General features: G+C 37.1%; 1 protein-coding gene and 1 pseudogene across 2 annotated transcripts in view; one reads left to right on the forward strand and one right to left on the reverse strand.

Annotated features, from left to right (window-relative positions):
* Nucleotides 1-16,010, forward strand: part of TNKS2 (tankyrase 2) — a 92,736-nt gene extending 76,726 nt beyond the window's left edge. For both annotated transcript variants that reach the window (XM_071215764.1, XM_058298766.1), the window contains 6 exons: nucleotides 3,756-3,853; nucleotides 4,738-4,812; nucleotides 7,697-7,802; nucleotides 9,489-9,675; nucleotides 12,559-12,715; nucleotides 13,588-16,010. In XM_071215764.1, the coding sequence (XP_071071865.1) occupies nucleotides 3,756-3,853; nucleotides 4,738-4,812; nucleotides 7,697-7,802; nucleotides 9,489-9,675; nucleotides 12,559-12,715; nucleotides 13,588-13,650 (686 nt within the window). In that variant the 3' untranslated portion in view covers nucleotides 13,651-16,010. The remainder of the gene's footprint in view (nucleotides 1-3,755; nucleotides 3,854-4,737; nucleotides 4,813-7,696; nucleotides 7,803-9,488; nucleotides 9,676-12,558; nucleotides 12,716-13,587) is intronic.
* Nucleotides 10,769-10,866, reverse strand: LOC111761783 (U6 spliceosomal RNA; annotated as a pseudogene).
* Nucleotides 16,011-16,958: the final 948 nt, after the last annotated feature.

Raw genomic sequence — 16,958 nt, forward strand, 5'->3', positions numbered from 1 at the left:
TGGACAGAGAGAGCAGACAATGGGCATGGGGGGAGGAGAAATAAATAAAAATAAATCTTTAAAAGAAAAAAAAAGAAGCGTCCTATAATTGAAGTCCTGGCTATACAGCTGAGTTGAAGAGAAACCTCCATTAGCAAAAATGAAGGGACTTTCAGGGAAGAATGTATACTACCCCAGGATGGGGTCCACCTCTTAAGAATTAAGAGCACCTCTTCTAAGAATTAGGTGATTCAAGCTAACATACTTTAAACTGCTATTTTGGAGTTAGGATCAGTTAAAGATAGATGCTTTTACTTGCCTAGTAGGGACTAAAGCAGAACACTTAAATGTGAGATAGGTTTTAGATATTTCAAATATAGATGATATAATTTTATAAAATAAAGAGAAGAGAAAACCCATGGCTCCCTGGAATATTATATACAATATAAATAGTATAAAAAAATGAAGAGGAAAGAGAATCCTCTGTGTGGACTGCCATATAACTGTCTGGAATAGTAAAAATCTGGTAGGATAGTAATTATGATGGAATACTGGTATAATGGATCATTTAGGAAAGTGGCAGGGTAAAAGGAAAGTAGGTTGTGTTTGTACATTAGACACATCTCAGTGTCTTGTATATAGTTGTTGAGCCTTCATTGAAAGACTCAAGAAACAATGATGGAAACAAATATACTACCTCCAGGTGACAAAGGTACCTCCATTCCACCTCTAGCCTTGTATGTAGTTCCTCTGATATTTCCGGCACAATTGGGTAGGAGCATTCATTCCTACATGGAAGAGAAACATGACCATATGAGAGAATGGCCATTTCTGATGCAGCACATCAGAGTCACTTTCCTATCTCATTTTCATTTGCAGCCAGGATTCTGTTACCTATATTATTTTTTTTTTTAAGATTTATTTATTTATTTATTTCTCTCCCCTCCTCCCCCCACCCCAGTTGTCTGTTCACTGTGTCTATTTGCTGCGTCGTCTTTGTCCACTTCTGTTGTCAGCGTCACAGGAATCTGTGTTTCCTTTTGTTGCGTCATCTTGTTGTGTCAGCTCTCCGTGTGTGTGGCACCATTCCGGGGCAGGCTGCACTTTCCTTCGCACTGGGCAGCTCTCCCCATAGGGCGCATTCCTTGCGTGTGGGGCCTCCCTACGCGGGGGACACCACTGCGTTCCAGGGCACTCCTTGCGCGCATCAGCACTGCGCATGGGCCAGCTCCACACGGGTCAAGGAGGCCCGGGGTTTGAACCGTGGACCTCCCATGTGGTAGACGGACGCCCCAACCACTGGTCCAAGTCCGCCGCCACCTATATTATACTTAATTTGCAGTGTGGAACCAGTGACAGCCTGTGATAATCTTCTAGCATTCTCTTATCTCTTATCCAGCTATCATTCAGTACATCAAATCACACATTATTTGTCCTGATCTTTCAGGACTGATAAATCTCTTCTTAGAGAGGGCCACAGATATGCCTTACTCATACTCTTTATCCTGTAAAATATCTTCCACGTGGGCTCCATAATTCCTGCAGACCTTGTAATTCAGCCATTCTTAAAATTCTTTATCTGAGTCTGGTATGTTGGTAGTAAACTCTTCAAACCACAGCTCAGAACCAGAGTAGTGCTCTTAATCCCCCAGAGCAAACCTCTGTGCATACTGACCCAGCAATAAAGACTTTGATCCCTACTTGGAAAAACACAGAGCTTTGGAGATCTTATTGTAAATTATTTTAAAGAAGAGAGTTGTGTTTAAAATATACCAAAGAAATTAGAAAATAATATTTAAAAATTAGCTTCTTGACAGCCTATCATCTTGACAAATACTCATTACTGAATTAAAGAATTATAGTAAAGGGAAGCAGATTTGACTCAATGGATAGAGTGTCCCCTACCACGTGGGAGGTCCAAGGTTCAAACCCAGGGCCACCTGACCAGTGTGATGAACTGGCCCACATGCAGTGCTGATGCGCGCAAGGAATGCCATGCCACGCAGGGGTGTCCCCACGAAGGGGAGCCCCACGCTCAAGGAGTGTGCCCCATAAGGAGAGCTGCCCCGCACAAAAAAAAAAAAGTGCAGCCTTCCCAAAAGTGGCACTGCACTCACTGAGAGCAGATGCAGCAAGATGACACAACAAAAAGAGACAGATTCCCAGTGCTGCTGACAAAATACAAACGGACAAAAAGAACACACAGTGAATGGACACAGAAGGCAGACAACTGGGCAGGGGGACAGGCAGGGAAGGGGAGAGAAATTAAAAAATCTTTAAAAACAATTCTAGTAAAGATCATAATAGTCATTGATTAGTTGGGTAATAAACTTTATGGACGTCTCATTCTAGGATGATATAAATTACCTTGAGGCTGTGCAAGTTTCTGTTACAATTCTTCCTTATACAAAATTTAAAGGAGGGAGAAGAAGTAGCACAGTGGTTGCCCTGTATGAGGTCCTGGGTTCAATGCCCGGTACCTCGACAAAAAGAATAAAAGATTAAATGTAAAAAGGCTGCATAGTTAGTAAAGAGAGTAATTTGAAGAAGAAAATGTAATATAAACTCATTAAGAATAGGAGATTAAAAAATAGATTTTCTGCAGTATTCAAACAAAACCCTTATAACTTGTCAGGTCAAAAATTAGTACTCTAAATGCAGTGTGGGAAAGTGGATGTCGCTCAAACTGTTGGGTGCTTGCCTACCACATAGGAGGTCCCCAGGTTTGGTTCCCAGTGCCTTCTAAAGAAGACAAGCAAGACAGCAAGCTGATGCAACGAGATGATGCAACGAGATAATGCAATGAAGAGACTCAACAAGGAAACCTGAGAAAGATGAGGAGAAGACGTAGCTCAAGGGATTAGGCACCTCCCTCCCACATGGGAGTTCCCAGGTTCAGTTCCTGGTGCCACCTAAAAAGAGGACAAGCACACAACAGACGGAGACAGAAAGCAGGCAGTGAGCACAAACGACGCAGGGGAGAGATTTTTTAAAAAATAAAGGCAATGTGGTGTTCTGATTGGATCCTGCAACAGAAAAAAAAACATTAGGGAAGTGGACTTGGCCCAGTGGATTAGGGCGTCTGCCTACCACATGGGAGGTCCGCGGTTCAAATCCCGGGCCTCTTTGACCCGTGTGGAGCTGGCCCATGTGCAGTGCTGATGTGCGCAAGGAGTGCCCTGCCACGCAGGGGTGTCTCCCGCATAGGGGAGCCCCCCACACAAGGAGTGCGCCCCATAAGGAGAGCTGCCCAGTGCAAAAGAAAGTGGAGCCTGCCCAAGAATGGTGCCGCACACATGGAGAGCTGACACTACAAGATGATGCAACAAAAAGAAACACAGATTCCCGGTGCCGCTGATAAGGATAGAAGCGGTCACAGAAGAACACACAATGAATGGACACAGGGAGCAGACAACTGGGCGGGGGGGGGGGGGGGGGAAACATTAGTAGGAAAACTGGTGACAACCCAAAAAAAGGTCTGTAGGAGTTGCAACTCTGCAGGGGCTCAGGGTCCAGCTGGCACATGGCCAGTCCAGAGATTCAATTTAGTTGATAAGTTTTGACATATGTGCTATGGTTATAAAAATGGTAACATTAGTAAAAGTTTGGTGACAGGTACATAGGAACTCTGTACTATCAGCGTTTTTGTAAATCTATTATTCTAAAATCAAAATTTTTAAAATTGGAAGTAAGCATTAGATCAGTCACGTGGTTATTTTTGATTGATGTTAATAGTTTTATTGACATGTTTTTTGCCTTCAAATTTTATTTTATAGGTCTTAATCCTTACTTGACTCTAAACACCTCTGGCAGTGGAACAATTCTCATAGATCTATCTCCTGATGATAAAGAGTTTCAGTCGGTGGAAGAAGAGGTCTGTTCATATCCCTTAAATAGTTGGAAAAGATAGATCAGCACCGCCGTATATCATTTGTTAAATTGCTAAATTTCTTGAAGGTTTCCAGATCTAATTGAACATACAGTATGGTTTTTAAATTATCCCCAACTTCTTACCTCCTGGAAAACTTTTCACAGTCGGCATTCAAGGTACTCTCCATCTATGAACCTTAGTTCCAGTAACTTTATTCAGCACTACAGCTAACAACACAGAATTCTGTTGGAGAAGAGGTTACTGTCATTTTGAAATAATATTAGTATTTCTTGTTTTCATTAAGGCAGTTGTCTTAGACAAGACCAGAACATATGGGTGGTATTTAGCCAAGAAATTTTTCTTTTAGCTTTCTTGACACAAAATTCTTGGATCCACTGAAATCTTTAAATAGTGCCCTCCTTACTCTTTGAAGAATATGTATCTTAAGTATATGAATTGAGCACAGAGGTACAAAGTTAAGTGAGACTTGGTTCTAAAAGTCAAGAAACTTCAATTCTCAAAATAAAAATTTTGCTTTACTAAGGCAAAATGAGCGGGAACAAATTATCATTTTGTTTTTTACTTTGTTAGGTGGCATTAGTTAATTTGTATGTTTATCGCACCTGTGCATCCTTTTGTTTCTTTTTCTTCCTTTAGTTTGCATTACATAATTTTCATCTATAAATGTTTTTACTTGATTGTTCTAACAGCTAACTCTAGAAAAATAGTACTTAAGAATTTAGAGAGAACTCATATTCCTTACACAGCAGCAATGCCACAACTTGTGAATTCTCAAAAATAGGATTAGATAGGTCAAGAATCATGTTTCTCAAATCAAAAAGACATAAAAACTAATGCTCGTATATTTGAAATTGTTTTTCCATCAGATGCAAAGTACAGTCCGAGAACACAGAGATGGAGGCCATGCAGGTGGAATCTTCAATAGATACAGTATACTCAAGGTAAGTTAGTGAAAGTAAAGTTTGCTAAGATCATAGTTTTCAAAGCCTGAAGTCATAAACAACTTTCATAAGAACATAATGATCTGTCTAGCCTAATAAATCTTTCTAACTTGGCATCAAGGAATATTTCCAAGAAGAATCTATCCTTGGAAAGTTGAGATTCTCAAAATCCTATCTACTTTTTTTTTTTTAATTTATTTATTTCCCTGGCCCATTTGTCTGTTCTATGTCTATTTGCTGTGTGTTCTTCTTTGTCCGCTTCTGTTGTTGTCAGTGGCACGGGAATCTGTGTTTCTTTTTGCTGTGTCATCTTGTGTCAGCTCTCCGTGTGTGCAGCGCCATTCCTGGGCAGGCTGCACCTTTTTTCGCACTGGGCAGCTCTTCTTACAGGGTGCACTCCTTGCGCATGGGGCTGCCGTATGCGGGCACACCCCTGCATGGCACAGCACTCCTTGCGCGCATCAGTACTGCACATAGGCCAGCTCCACACGGGTCAAGGAGGCCCAGGGTTTGAACCACAGACCTCCCATGTGGTAGATGGATGCCCTAACCACTGGGCCAAGTCTGCTTCCCCTCCTATGTATTTTTAATAACCAATAATATTCAGCCCTTGCTAAACATATTCAGGCTTAGGGCTCTGCTTTATCTTGGAGTAATGATAAATCCTGCAGGCTTAAGACTTGAAAAATAGAAAGGTACTCTATGGTAAAGCTGAAATATTTTGTGTGACTCATGAAAGGACTCTGTTATAGTCACACCATGCTTTTTATTTGTCCTAATAGTGGCTAGTCCTGGTTCCTGGGAGTCCCTGTACATATCTATATATTAAAAAATAATGTATATGTAAATATACATAACAATATAAATATGTAATATATATGTATATACTAGTACTTCCTCTGTACCTTCATCTTTTCTAGAAACAGACTTTAAAAAACATTTTAAGTCATCCTATGAGTCTGTTGCCTTAATGATTTCAGTTACTCTTCTCAGGACCTTTTCCAACTTGGTTATTTTCTTGAGCTATAGCAATCAAAACTGTACACCATACTTGAGATGCATTAGGATTTTGTATTAACTGCATTGAACAATTGTAAAAATAGGACCTAAGGTTAGAATTAATTTGTAGCAAATGTCTTTTTTTTTTTTAAGATTTATTTTTTTATTTTATTTATCCCCTCCCCACTCCCGCCCTTGCCCTTGGCTTGCTTGCTGTCTGCTCTCTGTGTCCATTCGCTGCACATGCTTCTGTGTCTCCTTTTCTCCCTTTGTTGCATCATCTCGCTGCACCAGCTCTCCACAGGTGCGGACCGTCAGCTCTCCAGGTGCGCAGGCCAGCATGCCTTCACAAGGAGGCCCTGGAACATGAACCCAGGGCCTCCCATATGGTAGATGGGAGCCCAGTTGATTGTGCCACAGCTGCTTCCCACAAATGTCTTTCTGATATCTGGGTTTAAAATTCAAAAGTGAGAAGAGTATCAGATCTTTAAACTGTGTTTTATTCCTGTCTCATAATAATACACTATTACCATGTTATTAGATGTCAAGTTTTAGAGTTCGTGAATCCTAAAGCTATTCATTGAGTTTGCTATTTTCATACTATCAGGAATCAGACAATTCAAAACACACACATTATTCAGGTAAAAGGATTGTACTTCCAGCAGTCCCTTTCCATTAACTTAGTCTTAGGATAGCTACAATAAGAATGACATTTTGAGGTTTCCATTCACGAACATACAATTTTTAAAAGTGAAATAACTATGCTTATTATAGGCAAATTTTAGTCAGGCCCACTTTGTCTATAAGCAGTAACAAAATATGTGGAGATTTGTTAAGGGTAAAGGCAGGAGAGAGAATATGTGATTCCCAAAGTAGCTGGATTTGAGAAGGATATGCTTTATTTTCTTCTTCTATAAAGGTATTTTAATGCAATATTTAATGAAATGTCTTCAGTAAAAGAGTTCTATTTTTGTGCATTTTTTACACATATGTGAGATTTGTTTATGCCAGTTGTGATCCTTAATTATGTCAGTGGCAGTAATTTAAGTTATTTTGAGCCACGCCTAAAATCACCAGCTCTCAGATGTATCCTAGGGACCAGCAGGGGGCTATAGCACCTTCAAATGCAGCTAAGAAACAGCACTAGGATAGTGAATTTTGGACCCTAGAAATATTCCTAATGAGATCAGTTGCCATCTTTTAATCTTCTCCAGACAAAAATTTTAGGAATTGAAGGGATAGAGAAGGGTAGAGGGAGTAGTAGAGGTATATGTGTATTTTAAGAATGTTTATTTTTTAATTAAAAACAGATTAAGATGGCACTTTAACCAGATAAAAGTGGGGAAAAGTGCTGTTCTCATGTTCTGAAATAGATTGTGGTGATGAATGCACCACACTGTGATTATAATGAGAGCAATTGATTGTACACTCTGGATGGATTTTATGGTGTGTGGATATATTTCAGTAAAGCTACTTAATAAAAAGGTACTATTTATTCTCTTTTTAATACCTAAATACAGAATTCAGTATATCTGACTTAGAGATGTTTTAGTAATTTTAAGTTAATGAGAGTGGAAGTAATTTTAATCAATTGATGGTTTTCTTGAACTTCACATATGGCTTTATGTAGCGTTTTCCTTTAATCACATATGGCTTTATGTAGCTTTTTCCCTGTGAAGTATTTGATTTCCAAAATGTAGATATACTTTCCAACTTCGTGATTGGGACAAAGTATTTTTAGGTAACTAAAATAACACATCTTGCGTTCCAGAGAACAGTTTTGCCTCCTTCTGGCTATGTTGGCCCATCTTTGGTTAAGATGAAACAAGTACATAAGTAATTATTAAGACCTAAAGATTTTATTTTTCTGGTTTACTTTTTAAAGATTCAGAAGGTTTGTAACAAGAAACTATGGGAAAGATACACTCACAGAAGAAAAGAAGTTTCTGAAGAAAACCACAACCATGCAAATGAAAGAATGCTATTTCATGGTGAGATTCCTAACCCCACTCCATCCTACTCCACATTAGAGTAGCTTTTGGTCAGTTTTGAAAGAATAATGAATCTACTTATGATGTCATTTAAAAACTAAACCTAATATTTCTATAAATTTTACATTAAATTCATATTTTCAACTTCTTTTGAATTTGTATATTTTATAATAGATGTTTTAATTGTGTTTCCTTAATGGAAAATTAAAATGGAGAAATGGAATGCTGACTACTTACATTTTCATTTTTTCTTTATATAAATTTTGCTTATTATGATCACTCTGAGAAAAGATGTGTTTTACTTTTACCTGGTTGATTAAATTAAAATAAGATGTGAAAATTGTCTCAGGAGAGCTAATGCATCCTGTTCTGATTTTTATTCTAATGTCAAAACCATATTTAACTTCAATGTTAAAAGAGCCATTGTCATCAAACCTATGGAGGTTGCTGCCAACTTTTGTTCATCTGAGAGCACTATTATCATAATTCTTGAAATTTCCTGGGTTTTTATGTGACAAGCTGATAAGTCGTTGGTCTTTCAAGTTTATAGTCAAGATGAATTTAGATATATGTGAAATCATTTATCAAGTCTTCAAGTATATAACCCATAGTAGCTACAGTCTGTTCTTTCATTTGGCCTTCATTGCAGAAAAATTTTAGATACCTGGAAAGTTCTGTAATTATAGCATTTAAATTTCACAATCCTCTGGGGGAGGGGGATGATTTAAAGCAGACTGAATTATTCATGTACAATAGCTAAGTAATGCTTCTCATTCCACAACCCTAAAAATCATTATAATCTCTTACCACAGAACATAGTAGGCACATAATACAGACTTATTTTGTATCAATTTAATATCTGAGTGATTTTTCTATGTTTTAATATAAATGGTTTTAGTTTTTCTGAATTAATTCAACGTAAATGTTTCTATTAAGCAGTATTTCTATAAAGTGAACTTTATATTTCCCTGCACTTTTATGAGCAGGGACAGTGATCTTGGTGAATCAGGTAGCTTTGTTATTTTGGCTTTTTCCAGCCCCCACTCACACTCTACTCCCTGGCCTGGTTCCCACTCTCAGTACCTCCTGTTTGGCTATCTCCCTTTCTTAGCACACACGCAAGAAAGAAGAAGCAATAAGTCAGTATTCACGGAAGGGGAGAATGCCACATTTGTAGATGGAATCTGGTATAGCATATGATAAAAGACAGAGAAGAGGGATAAAGAGAATAAGAACATTAGAGGATCTCTTGGGCCACTTTTGATGTCTAGAAAAAGTACATAGACATAGACATTGTTGTAATACCTAATTGCAGTCAGGCTTATTATATGAGGTGAATTATGATGCTCTTAGTTCTGGATTTCTGTAAATCTGTGTATGGAACTTGATAACCCTAATACTGATGCTCATGTTTTAAGGGATCTGTTTTTTCTAGTTGAATCTGTGTTATTTTGGCATCTGAACCTCACCCTATTAGAAACATTAGTTGAATAAGCAGTGCTCTTTATTCCAAAATAGTGAACTTCTGGCTGACAGTTAATTTGTTATCCTTTGTTGTTTTTTTTTGTTTCGTTGTGGTGGTACTGGTCGAAGTGGTGTATATGTTTAAGAATTTAACAGGGCTTGTTCTTGCTCTTCTTTTTCTAAGATAAATTTTGAATTGTTATCCATCCATATGTATTTTAGGATCTCCCTTCGTGAATGCAATTATTCATAAAGGCTTTGATGAAAGGCATGCCTACATTGGTGGAATGTTTGGAGCTGGGATTTATTTTGCTGAAAACTCTTCCAAAAGCAATCAGTATGTATATGGAATTGGAGGAGGTACTGGGTGTCCAGTTCACAAAGACAGATCTTGTTACATTTGCCACAGGTAAGTGACCATTTTTTCTCATTTATATGGGTAAGAATCAGATTAAGAACTGGTTGTACATATTTGAGAATTTTCCTGGGCGCAAGGCATTATCTTGGACAACTTTAGGAATCCAAGCTAGGCATGTTTTAGGTTGCCTTTGGCCCTCCCACTATTTGTAGTAATAGCTAGTATTTATAAAGTGATCTGTGGGCAAAGCACAGTTCTAAGCACTTGATCTACTTAGCTCATTTCATTAGAATAATCGGTGTTTTAAAGAATATTGAGTTGTAAATATTAATAGCATTGAGCTTGAAAAGATTTTATTGTAACCCTTGAATATTATAGGACTGTGGACTCTTTGAAAATCTAGTATTAAAATGCTAAAATGACATTATTTGCCAATATATACAGATCCACATTGAGAAGTCTGACAACTACTTTGTACTTTTTTTCCACTTTTAGTTACTCTTATCTAACTCACTTGTTAAAGTCATTCAAATAACTTGGCCCTCATTAATAAAATCCTCATAGACAAGTTATATCTTACACCATTTGAAAAATTAAGATAAATGAGATTTATTCTGTAGTTAGGGTACTGCTTATAATGATCTAAAACAGTAGGTAGCAGGCATTAACACATTAGGATAGTCTAGAGCACTTATTAGAAATGTAGATTCCTAGCCTTCTCTCCTTAGTTTCTGATTTGTTGAATCTTAAGTTAAAGCCGTAGTATTTGAATTTCTATGTAGTTCCCATGTGAGGTAGATGCTGTAGGGTCAGGCCACTAATCTAGATAAAGCCTTAGAGCAGTTTTCACCTTTGGTGGCAAATTGGAATCATCTGGAAAGCTTTAAAAAGTACTAATACCTGTGTCCCACCTTCAAATGCACATTTAATTGGTCTGGGCGTTAGGATTTTTAAATCCTGCTGATTTCAGACAGCTACTAAGGTTAAAACTGTAGTTTTGGAAAGAAACATGGCCTGTTTTTGGGGGTTTTTGTTCATATTGTCTTCCCCCTAATAAATTTAGACAATGAGGATGCTATACAGTAAGCCCTCTTGGTTAGTACTTTCTACCCTCTTCTGTACATTGAATATTGCTATTTTCTTTTTTAACATGGAACACTTCACGAATTTCCTTGCACAGGGGCCATGTTCATCTTCTCTGTATTGTTCTAATTTTGGTATATGTGCTGCCGAAGCAAGCACTAATAGGAAGTTATTTTAAGCTTTTTTTTAAGGAGGTACTAGGAATTGAACCCATGACCTCGTACATGTGAAGCAGGAGCTCAACCACGGAGTTGTACCCTATACCCGCTTCCCTCAAACATTGCTATTTTTCTCCCAGAAGTCAACTAATCCTGGCTTAGTCATAAGCAAAGTTCTGGTACCTCCCCCAAACTGTCTCTGGCCAGAATGCTTGGTTCTCCAAAGACTATTCTGTGTAAGTATATAATCTCTCTTATTTGGAGAACAGAACTAACTGGCCCACCAAAATCTATTTCCCTCTTAAAAAAAGAAACAGTGAAGTATTTGATAAAAGGTTTCATTGGCACTAAGGAAAGCCAATCATATGCCAGAAGGGAGCCAGGGAGTAGTTTACTTAGGCTGATAGTAAGGGAAAACCTTTTGAGGAAGTAACATTTCAGCAGAAACCTGAAAAATGCATGGCAGTCAGCCAGATGAAGAGTGGTACAATAAGTACCATTCAAGATGGAAGATACCATTCCAGATGGAAAGCTGTATGTTTGGAAATCATGAAGTATAAAAGAAAGTGTGGCCTGTATAAATACACACAAAATGAGATTAGAGGAATTGGGGCCAATATAAGGAGTTTGGATTTTATTCTGTGTCCAGTGAGCATCCTCTAAAAAGGTTTTAAGCAGAAAAGTGACATCTCATTTATGGTGTTTGTTTTTAATCACTTCTTGCTAGGATGGAAAGTGGATTTGATGGGAATTAGAGTAGAAACAAGACTAATTAGGAGGCCATTGTTATAGTCCACCTGAAATGTATTTTGAAAGTAGAATTAACTGAGCTTAGTTGGATAGATGTCCAATTTTGCAAGCCCTTAAATCTTCTCCCCCTCTTAACTTGGCCTGGTTTTTGTTTTTGTTTTTGGCAAGGGAGTAAAGAGTTTATTAAGAAACAAGAAAAAAAAAACAGTACACAATCTGAGACATAGATTGCAGGCATGCTGCATGAGGAGGTGCATACCTGGGGCCCCAGATAAGGCCTTTTTAAAACCTTTACTTTTCCCCCTTCATAATGTTTGGGAAGGACCAAAGAGGAAGCCTGTTTGGGGTTATCCAGGGCTTCTCTTTGACCCTGGAAAGAGTTCCAGGTGGGACCACAGGGTCTTTCCAGCTTTATTCTTGGGAGCAGCCTTTCGCTCAGGGTTTCCAGGCAGAGTTTCATGGCCATGTTTTCTGCCAGCTCTTCAGCTGTGACCCAAGTCTTCCCTTTCCCTGTATTCACCTGCCTCAACTTCCCCCTCAGGAAGTTTATATCCTTATTCTTAAGGGGGAGCTGAAGAGTGATGGTCATTCTTTTGTAGTTGTTTCCTGCTGGATAGGGAGAGTAGGCCCTGCTTGACAGAGTGTAAAAGCCTCTGGCTTCTATTGAGGTTGAGGGAAGACGGGTCTGTTGGCCTGTGATTTGTGCCTTTGCTGGGATACATACAAATTGGCAAAGTCAGCATCTCTAAAAAGTTACTACATTTTTCAGGTTATATAGTTCAAATAAGAATTAAATTGACAGATTATTTCATTAATAAGAGTAGAAGAAATTGTTACAGAATTCTTTTTATAAATGCATTTTAAAAATTTGTACATAGTACACAAATACAAATTGTTATACATGGCCTGTCCTTAGGGTGATCTTTTCTTTTTCATATTATAGACAGCTGCTCTTTTGCCGAGTAACTTTGGGAAAGTCTTTCCTGCAGTTCAGTGCTATGAAAATGGCACATTCTCCTCCAGGTCATCACTCAGTCACTGGTCGGCCAAGTGTAAATGGCCTAGCCTTAGCTGAATATGTTATTTATAGAGGAGAACAGGTAATTCCATTTTATTTGTTCAAATTCAAAAATAATTTACATCCATAGTTTAACTCTTCTTATTAATCTCTTAAACTGACAAGGCCTATTGCCTTGAGAACTGGATTTTTTAACTTATTTGGAAATAATTTCAGACTTATAGAAAGGTTGCAGATTTCCCAATTGTTAACATTTTATTATTCTCTCCCTTTCTCCTTTATCATTCTCTTCCTCCCTCCCTCTTTGTGTGTGTGCATGTGTGTGTAGTTTTTTTTTTCCCTATACTATTTGAGTTAGGCTGCATGTCCTTTTATTCCTAAATACGTAAAGTGTGTGTAGTTCCTAAAATCAAGGACATTGTCTTAAAAGTAACAAAATCAGGAAAATACCATTGATGCAGTATTATCTAATCTACATACCTTATTCAAATTATCTAATCTACTCAAACTTTGCCTGTTTAAATTAGATCTTTTTTTAAACTTCTGTAAAATATAATACAATTCCATAGTTAATCACAATTCTGCATTTAATAGTTAACCTGCATATAGCAAAGAAATGTATAATTCTCTCCTACTCTAAATGACACGGATCTGGTCAAAAGCATCTCTAAAGCATTGTTGTGAATTGGAAATATCTACCAGAATCACCTCAGTTATTAAAAACAGGCACATATCATATTATAGGTAGCTATGAGTACTTATCCTGGACTTGCTGATTCGAAATCTATAGGATTAGGGTCAAGGTAAAGATGTTTTGAGAAAATGTTCCTAGATAATTATGAACCACAACACTGATTTAAAACCTCTCCCATAAAGATTAGGTATCCTTTGGAAAGTCATCTTATCTTTTTAAAAAATCTGTTACCAATATTTGAATTAATCTCTCTCTTTTAGGCTTATCCTGAATATTTAATTACTTACCAGATTGTGAGGCCTGAAGGTATGGTCGATGGATAAATAAGGAGTTAGGAAACCAACTCCACTGAACCTAAAATCGTCTAAGCAGCTGATGGTCTCTAAGTTTTATTCCTTTACTGAAAAAAAAATCATCTTGTCCATAGGCCTGTGGCAAAAAGGATAAAAAATGTGAAAGAAGTCTAACATTCTGACTTGGTAAAGCTTTAATAATGTACAGTGTTTTCTAAATATTTCCTGTTTTTCAGCACTTTAACAGATGCCATTCCAGGTTAAACTGGGTTTGTCTGTACTAAATTATAAACAGAGTTAACTTGAACCTTTTATATGTTATACGTTGATTCTAACAGAAACTTGTAATGCCCTCAGTGGAACTCATTTTACTAATACAGTACTGTGTTCTTTAAAACACAGCATTTACACTGAATACAATTTCATTTGTAAAACTGTAAATAAGAGCTTTTGTACTAGCCCAATATTTATTTACATTGCTTTGTAATATAAATCTACTGTTTTAGAACTGCAGCCATTTACAGAAGTTTTTCATATGTATTGTCCCATCTGTACTTCATCTTACATCATGATTGAGTGAGTGATATTTGCATTTGATTCTGGGGGCTGTGTAGAATTTTTAGCAGAAACCTAGTCAGCTGGGAAAGATTATCAGGTTTATTTTGTTGATGAAAACATTTAACAATTTGTTTCATGAATACTTTGAGGATTTAATTTGTGATACATTTATATGTATAAGATACACATTCCAAAGAGCTCTGTGGTAGGGCCTGATTGCTAAAGAAGCCTCTTAACTGGTCTCAAACTCTGGGTTTCATGTTGCGAAGTTTTCTTTTGTCATTCTGTAAAAATTAGAGCAAGTACTCCTATATTTTAAAGAGGCTGAATCCAGCCAGTGTTTAATTATAGAGTCCTTTTCTTAGAATGTAAGTAGAAAATTGAATTTCAAAGGCGAGAAAGGTAATCCTTTACAGTTTCTGAATCTAAGTCTAAAGGGGAAGGAAAAAAAAAACCATAGCAAATGGGAGGGGATAGTTTTTGTCCTATTTGTCTTATGCTTTTTTCTTCATCTTATTGTTAAATTTGTAGCCAGTACAGACACCTTAAGTAAACTTAACCCAACACTATAAAACGTAGGTGTCCCAATTTATTCCTGGCCTCTGAATGAGCAAGTGCATTGATACTGGTGCTTCCTGCTCCTGTGTTGCCACATCATAACATCATGCCTAATTGGAACTACAATTGTAGTTTGTGCACCATGTGGTGAATAGGTTTGTGTTCAGTTTGGTAGCTATGGAGTACTATCCCATAAAATGCCACTCCTGGCTATTTTCTAAAGTCAAAACAATCTCTTCCACAAAGCATGCTGAAGTCATCTTGATATAGAGACATGCATTACAGCTTGACAATCTGTTTGTTGACTAACTCCTTCAAAAGTCACGGAAGGATTTTTAACCCACTAAAGTCTTTGTAAATGAGGATGATCCTCTTCACTCTTTGAAAGTCACTTTTTTTTTTTTGACATTTTATTCATTCACTAAATTAAATGGCCCCTTGCAGTGTAACTTGTATATAAAATGCTAGAAAATCATGTTTCTTGTCCTGAGTAAGAATTAATCATAGTAAATATACATCTGGAGTTGTTGCTATGATATAGATTGTCGTTGTTATTTAACAGGTCAAATCCTGACCTTGAAGTGCTTTTACCCAGCTCTGTAATTGCAAATATCCTAAAATCATTTCTTGAAATACAAATGGAGTATGCCAAATTTTATATAATTTTTCAGATTCTGTAAGCTTCCAGGTTTTTATAATTAGAAGATAATGAGATGAGTTAACATGGTTTGGGGTTTATATTTACATAACTTTATCTCTCAACATTTAACCATATTACCCTATGAGTGATTCTGGAATTGCTTGTCATGTATAATCATCATGGTCTATGAGTTTACAATATTGCTGTCTGTAGTTTCATCTAATCCATTGCTTAATTAGTGCATTGTTTTCCCATGAATGATTATATTGTGGTTAATATGTTATATAGCATGGCAGTATTTTCAGATACCTTTTTGTTTTTTGGGGTTTGGGGTTTTTATTTTTGTTTTTTGTACTTTGCATGAACTATCTTACTTTATCATGATGGAATTGCTTTTTTTCTTCGTCTTGTGATTTTTTTTTTGAAGTGAAATTTAGCTTTGTGTGATTATACTATTATACCAGTCTTGAGTGTCTTACCTGTACTGTATCACATTCCATACTCATTTAATTCTTAATAAACTGTTGCTTGTTTTTCTGGGTAGCATGGTAATTACTGTAATAATATAAATGTGTTGAATGGTCTTTGAGAAAATGGATTAAGATTATAATAAACCACAATCGCAGGAACACAACTTGCTTCTGAGTCTCATAATAAAGACTTCAAAGTTTGAAATATTCAGTGTTGCAACCATACCTGCTCAAATGCTTTAAGGTGAAAGTAGTTGTAAGATGCTTTTTTAGACATTTAATCCATCTAGCACTTTTGGTAAGCTGGCTCATTTCTGGTAAATCAATCTTGTTAACTTCCAGAGATGAGTATTTCTGTTTTCTATGCCATATAAAAAAAGTTCTCAAATCTCAAAAGTTAGTAGTAATTTTATACTTAAGAGAATATGAGTAATGTATGCATTTTAGATTTAATATTCCAAGTGTCTATGTGTGTGATTAGTTCTCTGCTTCCCATAATAAGATAATAATGGGAACCAGATGTGTCTCAAGCGATTGGGCACCCACCTACCACATGGGAGGTCCTGGGATCAGTTCCTGGTGCCTCCTAAAGAAGACAGGCAAGACAGCAGTTTGATGCAACAAGTGACACAATGAAGAGACACAACGAGGAAACACAGTGAGAGACACAACAAGCAGGGAGTGGAAGTAGCTCAAGCAATTAGGCATCTTCCTCTCACATGGGATGGTCCCAGGTTCAGTTCTTGGTGCCTCCTAAAAAAGAAAAGAAGATGAGCACACAAAGAGCAGATAGCGCAAGCAATGAGGGGGCGACAGGAGAAATAAATAAAATAAATCTTAAGAAAAAAGAGGATAGTGTAAATAACCCCTATCATTTAGCTTTGAAATGTATTTTGTCAGTTTTATCTTACTTTAATATTATCCTAATTGAAGCAGTATTTGCTGTTATCTAAGCACTCATGCCACTGTGTGAAATGATCCAATTGATCAACGGTGATGAGGAAAGAAAATATACAAATAAATTTCCTTAAGCTTTTATGGTTAGTATTTCTGACTCTGCTTTTTACTTACTGTCCTGTCCAATTAGAGGTCTATAGTGACAGAGGAAGCAA

This window comes from Dasypus novemcinctus, chromosome 6 (assembly GCF_030445035.2).
Source record: "Dasypus novemcinctus isolate mDasNov1 chromosome 6, mDasNov1.1.hap2, whole genome shotgun sequence".
Lineage (NCBI taxonomy): Eukaryota > Metazoa > Chordata > Mammalia > Cingulata > Dasypodidae > Dasypus > Dasypus novemcinctus.